This window comes from Heterocephalus glaber, unplaced genomic scaffold (assembly GCF_053883595.1).
Source record: "Heterocephalus glaber isolate CG9 unplaced genomic scaffold, H.glaber_assembly_v1.0 deba00001504, whole genome shotgun sequence".
Lineage (NCBI taxonomy): Eukaryota > Metazoa > Chordata > Mammalia > Rodentia > Bathyergidae > Heterocephalus > Heterocephalus glaber.
This window is the reverse complement of record NW_028258324.1, coordinates 71,836,406-71,848,323: the sequence shown is the minus strand read 5'-3', so window position 1 is coordinate 71,848,323 and position 11,918 is coordinate 71,836,406. Positions and strand designations below refer to the sequence as shown.

Genomic DNA, 11,918 nt, shown 5'->3' with positions numbered 1-11,918 from the left:
CTCCCTATGTAGCTCAGGCTGACCTTGATCTCGGGGTAATCCTTCTGCTTCAGCCTCCTAAGTGCTGGAATCACAGGTGTGCACCACCATGCCTGGTTAATACTTCATTTTTTAAAATAAGTGAAAGCTAAGTCAGCTTTTTCATACTGCAGGACATAATACTTATCTCCCAAGACTGCCTGCTGAAACCCCAACCCTGAGGAACAGCCCTGGCTCATGTATGTTTGACATAGCCAGTAACAATTTGTAGGGACGCGCGGGTTGGTGACAGATTGTCTCTCCTAAGAAATACTATCCATTCTGTGGACATCTGAAATTATTCATAATAGAATGAACATTTTATTACTAGTTTTTTTTTTTTCAGTAACAGGGATTGACCTCAGGACCTTGAGCTTGCAAGGCAGGCACAGTGCCACTGAGCTAAATACCCAGCCCAAAAAGTACATTTTAAAAAGAAATGTTCAATAGGACCTAGGGTGTATCTCAGATTGCATTTGGGAATAGGGCCTTGAGAGAGATAATTAGGGTTAAATGAGATCATAAGCCGAGGCCCTAATCAGGTACGATTGGTACCCTTTTAAAAAAAATTTTATTAAAAAAAAAATTATTAGTCCATGTTTGCAGTACATGATAATTACATTGTGGGCAGCTGGCACAAATTTGTAACACATCTTAATTCTTCTCACATCTCCTTCCCTCTCCTCCATCTCTTGGTGGTCATCGTGCAAGAAGAGCTAGGTCTGTGATGTGCATCTGCCACCCTAGCTACCAGAGAGCCAGGGAGACAAAGCAGTTCCACTGCAGGCCAGGTGACAGAGACTGTGAGGGGTAGCTTGGCGGCACAGTGCATTCTCTAGGGGCCTTGGTTCAAGCCCCAGCACTAGAAAAAACCCAAAACAAGCTAGGTGTGGTGATGCATGCCTGAAATCCTGGCACTCTGGGAGGCTGAGGCAGGAGGATCCCAAGTTCGAGCCTGCCCTGGGCAACCTGGTGAGCACCTGTCTCAAAAAACAAAACAAAAAAATGGCCAGGGACCCAGCTCAGTGTGAAGGCTCTGGGTTCAATCTCCAATACAGCAAAATAAATAAACAAACCTAAGTAAATAACATTTTTTTAAAGGGCTGAGGATGTAGCTTAGTCTCCATCTGAGCTTGACATTCCCAGGTCTTTCTTTTTCTATCTTATCTAAATCCTGCACATACCCGGAACCTTCCCATCACACTGAACTCTGTGTATTATTAGGACTTAGCTCCTGGGCACCTGGCTGTATCCTCTCACTGGGTACTTGGATTTAGTCATTCAGTAACCACTCCTTTCCCTGCAGCCCTGCAACATTTGGGGGGGGGGGGACTGGGATCGAACTCAGGACCTTGCACTTGCAAGGCAGGCACGGAACCACTGAGCTAAATCCAGGGCCCCCCTGCAGCATTTTATACCTCCCCTCCAGCGTTTCTCACTTCCTTCCCCTCCAGGGGATGTGTGGACCTGCACTAGTGACTAAGTGGCCAGGGGCAAGGTCTCTGTAGTCTGCACCTGCTTAGCCTCCAGCGTGTACGGTGAGTGTCTGGGCAAGGATCTCTACATTTCCCCACACAAAATACTACCAGTCCCTTTCCAAAGAAATAATTATTTGAATGGCATGTCACTCCTACCCCCCAGCTTTCCGTCCCACGTAGAGCAAAAAATATTTTTTTTAAAGATGGGGGTCTCCGCCGCCTGCCTCACAAGCGCAAAGACCCGTGTTCGATCCCCGATACAAAAAAAAAAAAAAAAAGATGGGGGTCTCGAAATGCCCTGGCTGGTCTGGAACTTGTCTTCTTGCCTCAGCCTCCCAAGCAGCTGGAGCTACAGGTGCACATCACCGCGCCTGACTACCAAACAGGTTTAATTGGTTGGATACAAAAATGACGGGCTCTTGCAGTATTTCTTCATATATTCCGAAAGGACACATCTTGAAACACCGTCTTTCAGCTATGCAACTTCTGGCCCAGCCTCAGAGCTACGCTGTTTTTTTTTTTCTCGAGACAGGCTCTCACTCTGTAGTGCACGCTGGCCTCGAACTCACGGCGATCTTCCTGCCTCGGTATCCTAAGTGCTGGGATGACAGGCGTGAGCCACCACGCCCGGCTTAGGCCCCCTTCTGAGGCCAGATGGCACCAAGCCCACACTGGAGCCTCCACTGGAGACTACTGCACACCGCCGGGAGAATCCTTCGCCACCCCGGGGCCAGGATGTGGCCGAGGGGGACCTTCAGACCCGCCCAGCGACCAGCGGTGTCACTTCGCCTTTTCCTAGCGTGTGACGTTCACAACTTCGTGAGGCCAACACGCTCACCTCCCTAAACACGCCGATCCGAGATGCAGGAAAGACAAGCGCGGCAAGGAACCGCGACTCAGAACGCGAGCGGAACCCGGAGCCCGGCGGACGTAGTTTTCGCCCCAGTCGGGTGGCAGAGGGCAGGCAAGACCTCCCCGCTCGCCCACCTTCGGAGGCCGAGGCTGCAGGAGCTGCGGCCCGGCCGAGCCCTCTTGAACCCGCCGGAAGCTCCGTCCGTCGCGCCTCGGGCCGTGCGGAGGTCTAACCACAGGCTGGCTGGCCGCCCCGGGCCCCGAGACCAGGGTAGCCACAGGGAGGCCCGGCCGAGCAGCGCCTAAGCGGCCGCTTCTGCGCGGGTTCGCGTGGCGGGGGGGGGGGGGGGGAGAGCGGGATTTCCGCCCCGGCACGGAAGAGATCGCGCAGCTGCTTGTGGGAGTTGTAGTCCGGCCGCGGTTGAGGGGCTGGCGGCTCATGCGCCGTGCACTGAGGCTTGTTTCACATCTGTAACAACAGGTGAATTGGGCTTTTAATTCTCCCGTTTCGTGCCCCCTGGAGGAGCATGCCGCGGCCAGGGGTGGTCGGTGTGAGGAGGGGGTCCTGGTCCGGCCGCCGGCCCCGCGGAGAGTGGGGCGGGGGAGCCGGCGCGCCGAGGAGAAGGCCGGGCATCCTGGGCCTGCCCGGGAAGCCGGCCCGGCGGAGCCTGGGACAGCCAGGCCTTGGCCCGCCGTTGCCATGGAGCCGGGGCGGGGGCGGGGGCCAGGCCGGTCGGCCGGGGCGGGCCAGGCCGCCTGGGGCTTGCCAGAGGCTGCGGGAGAGGCCGCTTCATTGGTGCAACGACGCCTTGGCCTCAAAGGATGCTGCGATTCCCTAGGCAGGGCCCAGGGGAAGTCTCCCGAGGGCCCCAGACCTTTGTCTGCCCCTCCTCCCCCGGTCTGGCCTGGACCTTTCGCGAAGAGGGAGGCGTGGTGCATTCTGAGCCCCCTGCTTTGCCCCGTTTTGCACCGACCTTGTCACTGGGGGAGGCCAAGGGGTGAGGTGTTCTTTGTTAGCTGGTGGCGACTTGCCCCATTTTGCAGGGGAAGACTTCATGCATGTTGGGTCCTTTGTTTGCAGTGAACTGGAGTCCCAGGGGTCCTTAGAACCCCCAAGCCAGGAGTATGGCGTCAGTATGCTTTCTATCGAGTCCTTGAGTGGCAACTTTGGTGATTTGCCATTTTGCAAATTGTGAGTGGCAGTCCCACTCACAGCCCCGGTTCTGGGGGTTTACCATGCACCGTAGCAGGTAGACTGCAGCGGGCCAGTTGCAGGCTCTCGACCTGTTTTGGTTGCAGCTTACTGGCTAGTATGAAAGGAGACGTTAATTTACACTTTAGTCTCACTGTCTTGGTGTTTGTAGGAAGGAGGAATCTTTTCCTGATATATGCATAATATTTGGGATTTATGCAAATGGCTCTTTTCTTGTGCACTTATATCCACTGCAGTCTGTTCTACCAATGTGGGTTGTCCCTTTCCTGCCGAAAGATAATCTCCAGTTATTTTAATTTATGTAGCAGTGGTCCAGATTCCAGCTGTTGGACCCTTCTTGTCCCCTTAACCTTTGAAGATGTCCATAGAAAATGTTGCCTCAAGGAATGAACCTTGGCACATTTAGGTGATAGCATGATATCCTAGAAATAAGAACAGTAGTGTAGTGTAAGCATGGGGTGCTTTAGCATCAGATATGTAAATGCAGATTTCCATTCTGCTCTGAGGCAGTTGTGCATCTCCGGCAAGTTTTATAACCCGTACATCAGTTTCCTTCTCTGGGAAAGCTAATTCCTACCTCACAGGGCAGTTGCATGTATTAAAGGGGATAAAGTCTAGGATAATTTTTTACCTGTAAAAATGGTATTCAATGTTAAGTTATTGTTATTTTCCCAGTCTAGAAGAGTGTTAGGCCTACTTTATCTGCCTTAGATTTATGTTACAGCCATTATGGTATTGGAACGGAAGCTGGTTCTGCTCCGGGCTTGGAGAAATGCCTTGCAGGCCTGTGGGCCCTTTTACCTCCTTGATGGCTCCTTCTTGGTGTCTTCCAGGTGTTGGTGTGGGGAGGATGGGTCTAGAGTGGGTCACGGCAGGTCCTGAAGGTAGGCCACTGTCTCTGTGTGTCTCATGCCACTCAGGAATCTTGTCCTTGTTGTTGGAATTGGTAAATGAGAGTGTATGATTGGAGCACTTCTGTTCCCTGTGGGGGCCACCACTCTAGTGACCCAGCACTGTCCTTCCCAGGAGGAGGCCCAGCCTCGTGATGAGGAATAGCAAGGAGAGATTTCAGCTCCAGTTAAAAAACTTGCAAAGCCTGAGCCCACTCCTGCTTTTATAAGGTGAGTTGACTGAACCATGCTCATTGCCCAGGGGTGGCTTCGTGCTCAGCCACTCTGGAAAGCAAGAGTCATGTGGCGGTTCCACTGTGACTGTCTTTCGAGGGGATTGTCACTGTCAGCCATTATGGAGTCTCTCCTGGAATCATCCCGTAGAAAGGCTACCTGAAATCATGTTATACTGTGGAAGAAGTCTTGACCTGATAGAATTGTATTTCTTTCTGATATTTGAGAAACTGAAGCACAAAGTTTTCTGCTTTTTTTTTTGGTACCAGGGATCGAACTCCAGTCCTTGCACTTGCAGGGCAGGCTGCAGAACCACTGAGCTAAATCCCCGGCAGTTTTTTGCTTTAACATTGCCACATTATGTTCTTTTAGATCCCTAGAAAATATTTTTAGAACTCTGTAAAATGTATCAAAATGATCCTTTTTTTTTTGGTACCGGGGATTGAACTGAGGACCTTGCGCTTCCAAGGCAGGTGGCAGCACCACTGAGCTAAATCCCTGGCCCTCTATCTTGAATTTTATGCTGTATTTTTTAGGCTAGTAGTATATGATTAGCAAAACCCAGAGTCTATTTACAAGCAGACTCACTTAAAATTTCTTAATGTCTCTCCTCTCATTTTTTCTTTCTCTCTTTAAATAAATGAGAAAATGGCCCGCTTCCCCAGTTTGCGCACCGTCCTTGCGCTGGGACCATGCTGATTGAAATCTTGGGTTCAGGTGGTCCTCTTGTCTTGGCCCTCTGAGCACCTCCAGAGTACAGGCACTTGCCATCCCACCTGTCCTGACTTAAAATTTCTTAGCAAGAAAATATTCTCACTTTTTTGTTCTTATGGTATTCTACCACTGAGCTACATCCCCAGCTCCCCCCACCCAAAATACTGTTATTTAATAATTGCTTAAGACATTTTTCATTTTAAATTATTTAGGTTTTCTCTAAAAGTAGAATCCCAAAATACACCCGTTGTCTTTATTTTAATTCGGATAGAAGGAGTTTGTAGAATGTGTAAAACATGTCACCGTTGACACTGGATTGAAGTTTTCTCTTGGAGCTACTGTCTATGTCTGAAATTTCTGGCATCCCGGGAGACAGGAAGCCACCAGGGCAGACCTGCTGTGGACCTGAAATATGTAGCCCCAGGTTAACCCTCCACATTCCCCCTCCCTGCAAATTTTTTTTTTTTTTTTTTTTTTGGTACTGGGGATTGAACTCAGGACCTTGTGCTTGTGAGGCAGGTGGTGGTGGCACTGCTGAGCTAAATCCCGGCCCAACCTCCCTGCAGTTTGAGAGTGAGAAGGACTAGCAATCAGGAACTAGTATTAGACCCTGCAGACGCCTGGTAATGTTGGACATTAACCTGGTGCACTAAGACATTGTGTGGATTTTTCTTTTTCTTTTTGGAGACAGGGAGGGTCTCACTATGTTGTAGTGCAGGCTGGCCTTGAACTCACTGTGTAGCTCATGCTGGCCTAGAACTCATAGAGATCCTCTTGCTTCAGCCTCCTGAGTGCTGAGATTACAGGTGTGCACTACTATGCCAAGCCATTGTGTAGATGTTTTTAAATTATGACTATTACAATTTATTATGCCCATTCCAGTAGTACTTATTACATTATAAAAACATCTACCAGTCTTGGGATTGAGTATTTTTCATAGCAAAAGTGTTAAATCAAAGTATTACTTTATCTATCATTTCTAGGTATGTTCCTCAGTTAAAAGTACTAATGTGTAAAATCTATCAAAACTTTTCTGCAATAGGTGTACTTTAATTTTAATATTTGTTATTTATAGAGATTCTGCTACAGACGTTTTACTCTGAGTCATTGTGCAGTTCTTTTGCTGCTGTCAGTCAGATCTTAATGGAAGCCCAGTAAGTCCATTTTTCCTCAAGAGTCCTCAGTCCCAGCCAGGTGTGTTGGTACATTCATGTAATTCTAGCACTCTGGAAGGCTGAGGCAGGAGGATCGCTGAGAGTTTGAGGCCAGCCTGGGTTACACAGCGAGACTTTGTCTCAAAAAACTAAAACAAAAGAGCCCTCAGTCCTCTTTCAAGATTCCGCCTGAGTCAGACTCTGTGTGGAATTCAGTTTCCTCTTGGATCTCTAGGAAATCTGCAGGCGGTGTCTGTTGTGATAAAATGCATTCCTTTCTGCTCAGCGGGCCTCAGGGAGGTTTAGGACGGCCAGAAGAAGAAAGCAGAGCGCTCAGTTAGCAGGAAGCAGGCAAGCTTGCGGACCCCAGTGCGGAGCCGCCTCCCACCCTGAAGCCTGGGGAGCGGTGTTGGGCTTTGCCTCTCCCCGCCTGGGCGGTGGTGTTCTCTGGGTTCCTGAAGACCAGCCACTCATCGCCTTGTCTGCTGACCTCTTCCTCCTTAGGACTCCAGCTTTCCCGTGTGGCCAGAAATGTTCACCCTGGACTCATTCAGAAAAGGTAGGACTGACTGACTGTGGCACCCACGCCCTCCTCCCTGTACCAGGCCTCTGGGAGGGCCGTGGAAGTCCCTCACCAGTGTGTGGCCCTGGGACCTCCTTCTGGTGGCTTCCCAAGGCCCTGTCCTAGCCGTCCTCATGTGTCTCCTAACCCTGGCCATGGTGTCTGTTTGCCACTGTTTCTCTGAATGCCTTCTCAGGGATGCTCACTGCTCATTAAAATCCTACCCTTTTTTTTCAAGCTAACCCTCCCGGGCCTCATAATGGGCACTGAACCCAGCGCCTTTGCACAGAGGTACTCCTCAGCCTTTTTTTTTTGGTACCGGAGATTGAACTCAGGACCTTGCGCTTTCGAGGAAGGCGCCAGAACCACTGAGCTAAATCCCCAGCCCTCCTCAGCCCTTTTTAATTTTTTGTTTTTGTTTTTATTTGTGGAGACAGGTTCTTGCTAAGTTGCCCAGGCTGGGCTTGAGCTTGGCCATCTTCCTGCCTCAGCCTCCAGAGTGCAGGGAATACAGGCCTGTTTCACTACACTCAACTCTAGGCTAGCATTTTACACCATCTCCTCCATGAACCTTTCCTGATTCTGTCGACCACTTGCAGTCTTTCTCCAGCTTCTCCTAGCATCATGTCCATGCTTTCTTGTGCTTAGTCTAGGCCAGATTAATCTTTGCATTCCTGAACTGGAATTCACGACATCCAGAGGTTGCTGCCTATTATTGTTGTTGTTGTTATTTATTATCCACAATACCTGGTATAGCATTTTGTGTGCTGAGGTAAGCCTCAGAAAGCACTGGGGGAAGTTGTCAGTTATTGTTATATCAGTGTCTCAGTTGCTCTCCTCATCACTGAGATGCAGCACCCAACACCTACAAGTTAAAGGAGGGGAAGTCTATTTTGGCTCACAGTTTGTAGAGGTTTCGTCCATAGTCAGCTGGCTCCAAGGCAGGGTGGCATGGCAGAGGGGCCTGGCAAAGGAGAAGCAGCCCATGGCAGGGCAGACAGGAACCGGAGAGGGATCAAGGGAGGAGGGAGAAGGCCACGCCCAGGTGACCACCTCCTCCCACCAGGCTTCAGCTCCCAACATCACTTTCGGCTATAAACTCGTCAGTGGACTATGGGGGCATCTCCTGTGATCCAGTCATCTCCCAAAGCCCCACCTGTGAGCACATGAGGCTCTGGGGGGACAACTAGGTATAAACCATAACAATTAGTGTTCGGTAGAAACTGGAAAGTCTTAAAAACTAGCAGTCTCTAAGAGACAGGCAAGGGGCTGCATGAGCCACGCACCATGGAACTCTGGCTGGGCCCTGGTGCTGTGGTGCTTGGTGTGAGATCTGCTTACAGGAAGTGAGGTAGCTGGTGAGAGCTCGAGGGGCCAGGTCCTGAGGGCTCTTGTACAAGAAAGGAACCCACAAGGAATGAAGAGTGAAAAGCCCGTCACTGTACTGAAGCTATTTGACAAAAGGAACCAGAACAGAACTTTCTTAACTTCGGATTACATAGCTCCTCACAACTGTGTCTCCTCTCCACGTTGTGTTCCTAAATTCTTGGGAGCCCCTGGCCCAGTGGTGCCCTGATCAGGCTGGAAGGAAGGCTGCAAGCACAATGTCCCAGGACTCCCTGCAGCCTCTTCCTGCCTCTGTGTTTTCTTGCTTTTTGTTTTTTGCAGTACCAGGGATCGAACTCAGGACCTTCCACTTTGGAGGCAGGTGCAGTGTCACTGAGCTAAATCTCTGGCCCCTGCCTCTGTGTTTGTCTTCAGTCCCTCTGTTTTCTTTCTTTCTTCTTCTTTTTTGTGGTACTGGGGATTGAGCCTAGGACCTTCACACTTTTTAATTTTTATTTTGAGACATGGTCTTGCTAAATTTTCTAGGCTAGGCTTGAATTTGGGATCCTCCTGCCTCAGCCTTCCAGCCTTCTGGGATTATAGGCATGTTCTAACCTCTGTCTCTTAGTATTTGAAAAGCTAATTTCTATCGTCCTGTTATTTCTTGTTTTTGTTATTGCTATTTATTTTTTTGGTTGTTTTTTTTTTTTTTTTTCTTTTTGAGACAGGGTCTGGCTAAGTATCCCAGGCTAGCCTCAAACTCATGGTGATCCTCCTGCCTCAGCCTCCCCAGTGCTGGGATTATAGGTGAACACTACCATGCCCACCTATTGCTGTTTATTCGTTTAGTGATTCTGGGGATTGAATTCAGGCCCTTTGCACTGAGCTACATCCCCAGCCCTTTAGTCATTTATTACCTGAAAATAGTCTTACTTGCCAGGCATGCTGGTGCACACCTGTAGTCCTAGCACTCGGGAGGCTGAGGGAGGAGGATCACAAGTTCAGGGCCAGCCTGGGCTACATAGTTGGTTCAAGGCCAGCCTGGACTGTATAGTGAGACTGTCTCAAAAACAAACCAAACTGGGCCCAGGATTTAGCTTAGTGGTTCCATCGCCGGCCCCGAAAGTGCAAGGACCTGAGTTCCTGAGTTCAATCCCTTGTACCAAAAACAAACAAACCAAACCAAACAACAACAAAAAAACATAGCACCTCACTAAATTGCCGAAGTTGGGCTCAAACTTAACGATCCTCCTGCCTCAGTCTCCCACCTGGGATTACAGGTGTGCATCACCACCCCTGGCTGGGTTTTGTTTTGTTTTGGTACCAGGGATCAAACTCAGGTCCTTGCGCTTGCGCAGCAGGCATCAAAACCACTGAGCTAAATCCCCGGCCCCTGGCTCGGTTTGGTTTTGTTTGGCTGTCAAAGGTAAAGATTGAAGTTGGGATTTGTGTGGAAAACACAGTGTTTTGAGCTGAACATTAAATATTCCTGAATTACGTTGTGCTGCCTCAGCCTTGGTGGGCTGTGTTTCTGCCCCGCGTGAGGGTGAGGGGCAGGGGCAGCAGTGGCCCTCTCTAGGTGCAAGGAGGGAGGGAGCTGGGTGGTTAGTGAGGATAGGGAGCCTGGTAAATCAGTCTCCCTTTTCCTTCTGTTTTTTTCTCCCCGCTGGGCTGGGCTGTGGTCCCCAGCGGGACCCCTGTGCTTGGTTTGTGATGTGATTTCTAGGGCACGGATGGCTTGGCCATTTGCCTTGGTTGTGACATCTGAAGGGCTTAGTTTTGGGGGAGCAGCAGCAGGTACCTGAGCAGAGCTCTGGACTACAATGCCCGCATCACATCCCGGCTCCGTCGCTTGCTGCCCAGGGACAAGGACAAGAGACAGGGCTGGGCAGGTGACCGAGCCTTCTGTGCCCCTTTATCTCCTGAATTCAGTGCAGGAAATCACAGGGTCACTCCCAGGACACAGGAGTTAATGCACATAAAGAGCTTAAACCGGTGCCCAGCCCAGCGGCAAATCACAGCCGGCAAATCACAGCCCGCAGCATCCCTAAGGAGCTTCGGGTGTAATGCACCCAGATTTCAGGCTGCTCTCTGCAAGGGTGAATATTATGTTCCTATACTTGACTGGCTCCGAGAAAACCACTAGTCAGAAAGATTATTGCTTTGAATATTCTGTTTCATGATTTCCTGGCCCTAAGGTGAAGGTAAATTCCATGGCCTGGCAGTCCTGTTGTGTGATGCCTTAACACTATCACTGTCTAGGACTGGTTGGGGTTTTTTTAAGACAGCACTATGTACCCAGCTGGTTCGGAAGGTGTGACCCTTCTGCCTTACCCTTCTGACCTCAGCCCTATTTATTTTTTGTTTTGAAGCAGGGTCTCTCTAAATTGCCCAGACTTCAAAAAAAAATAAATAAAAGTATCTATAATACATACCTATAATCACCACACTCTTGAGGCTGAGGTGGGAGGATCATTGTGAGTTGGAGGCCAGATTGAGCTACATAGTGTGTTCGAGGGCTGCCTGGAATACATACCAAGACCCTGTCTAAAAAAAAAAAAAAATTGCTCAGATGAGCCTTGAACTTGTGATCCTCTTGCCTCAGCCTCCCAAGCAGCTAGGACTACAGGTGTGCACCCCCAGCCCCTAGCAATGTTTAGGCTTTACTGATATCAGTTCCCTGTTTATCACTGGCATCCAAGCCACTCTGCGTTACAGAAATGGTCATGGGAGGAAACAGGCAGATCTTCAAAGGCCGAGTGTACGAGGCTCTCTCTGCAGTCCTCTTCTGCCCCACTTAGTATATCAAGACCAGTAGAGCAAACAGTGAAGAGCCCATGCATCTTTCCCCGGACCAGAGTCTCTGACGTGTTCAGTGCTCAGATGGCGTAAAAGGCCTTTGATCTTCCTCACGTGCATTTTTGCCTTCCTGTGGCCGACAGTGAACGTTGTAGTTGTATGTACTTCACCTAGCTCAGATTTTTTGGAGTTTATGTTTTGTTGTGTTTTTTTTGAGACAGGGTCTCACTTTGTAGCCTAGGCTAGCCTCAAATTCAGAGTGGTTTTCCTGCCTCTGTCTCCTGAGTGCTGGGAGTATAGGTATATGCTGCCATGCCCAGTGTGGAACTTCTTAAAAATGTTCTTTGTAGGGGGCCGGGAATTTAGCTCAGTGGTTTCACTGCCTGCTGCACAAGTGCAAGGACCTGAGTTCGATCCCCAGTACCAAAAAAAAAGTTCTTTGTGGGTCACTGACAAGTAGTGTTTAATCTCCAAATGAATCAAAATATAGGAAATGGCAAGTTACCTTTTTTTTTGGTTTTAAGATGGAGTCTTGGGCCAGGGATTTAGCTCAGTGGTTCCACCGCCTGCCTCGAAAGCTTAAGGACCTGAGTTCGATCCCCGGTACCAAAAAAAAGAAAAAGAGTCTTGCTGTGTAGAACAGGCTGGCCTTGAACTTGCCATCCTCCTGCCTCAGCC

The 11,918-nt window shown here is 49.6% G+C and overlaps 1 protein-coding gene and 1 long non-coding RNA gene across 6 annotated transcripts in view; one reads left to right on the top strand and one right to left on the bottom strand.

The window, feature by feature from the left end:
• Positions 1-575: 575 nt before the first annotated feature.
• On the bottom strand, positions 576-2,668 carry LOC147825442 (uncharacterized). The gene is made up of 2 exons (XR_015441165.1): positions 2,484-2,668; positions 576-880 (listed from the first exon to the last, which is right to left on the bottom strand). It is a non-coding gene; the product is annotated as an uncharacterized LOC147825442 (long non-coding RNA).
• Positions 2,669-2,694: 26 nt separating this feature from the next.
• Dhx30 (DExH-box helicase 30) overlaps positions 2,695-11,918 on the top strand; it is a 29,553-nt gene continuing 20,329 nt past the window's right edge. For 2 of the 5 annotated variants that reach the window (XM_087187084.1, XM_087187081.1), the window contains exons 1-4: positions 2,695-2,829; positions 4,588-4,682; positions 6,789-6,904; positions 7,058-7,112. In XM_087187084.1, coding sequence (XP_087043210.1) covers positions 7,085-7,112 — 28 coding nt within the window. In that variant the 5' untranslated portion in view covers positions 2,695-2,829; positions 4,588-4,682; positions 6,789-6,904; positions 7,058-7,084. The remainder of the gene's footprint in view (positions 2,830-4,587; positions 4,683-6,788; positions 6,905-7,057; positions 7,113-11,918) is intronic. The other 3 variants (XM_087187083.1, XM_087187079.1, XM_087187082.1) reach the window with 2 other exon arrangements.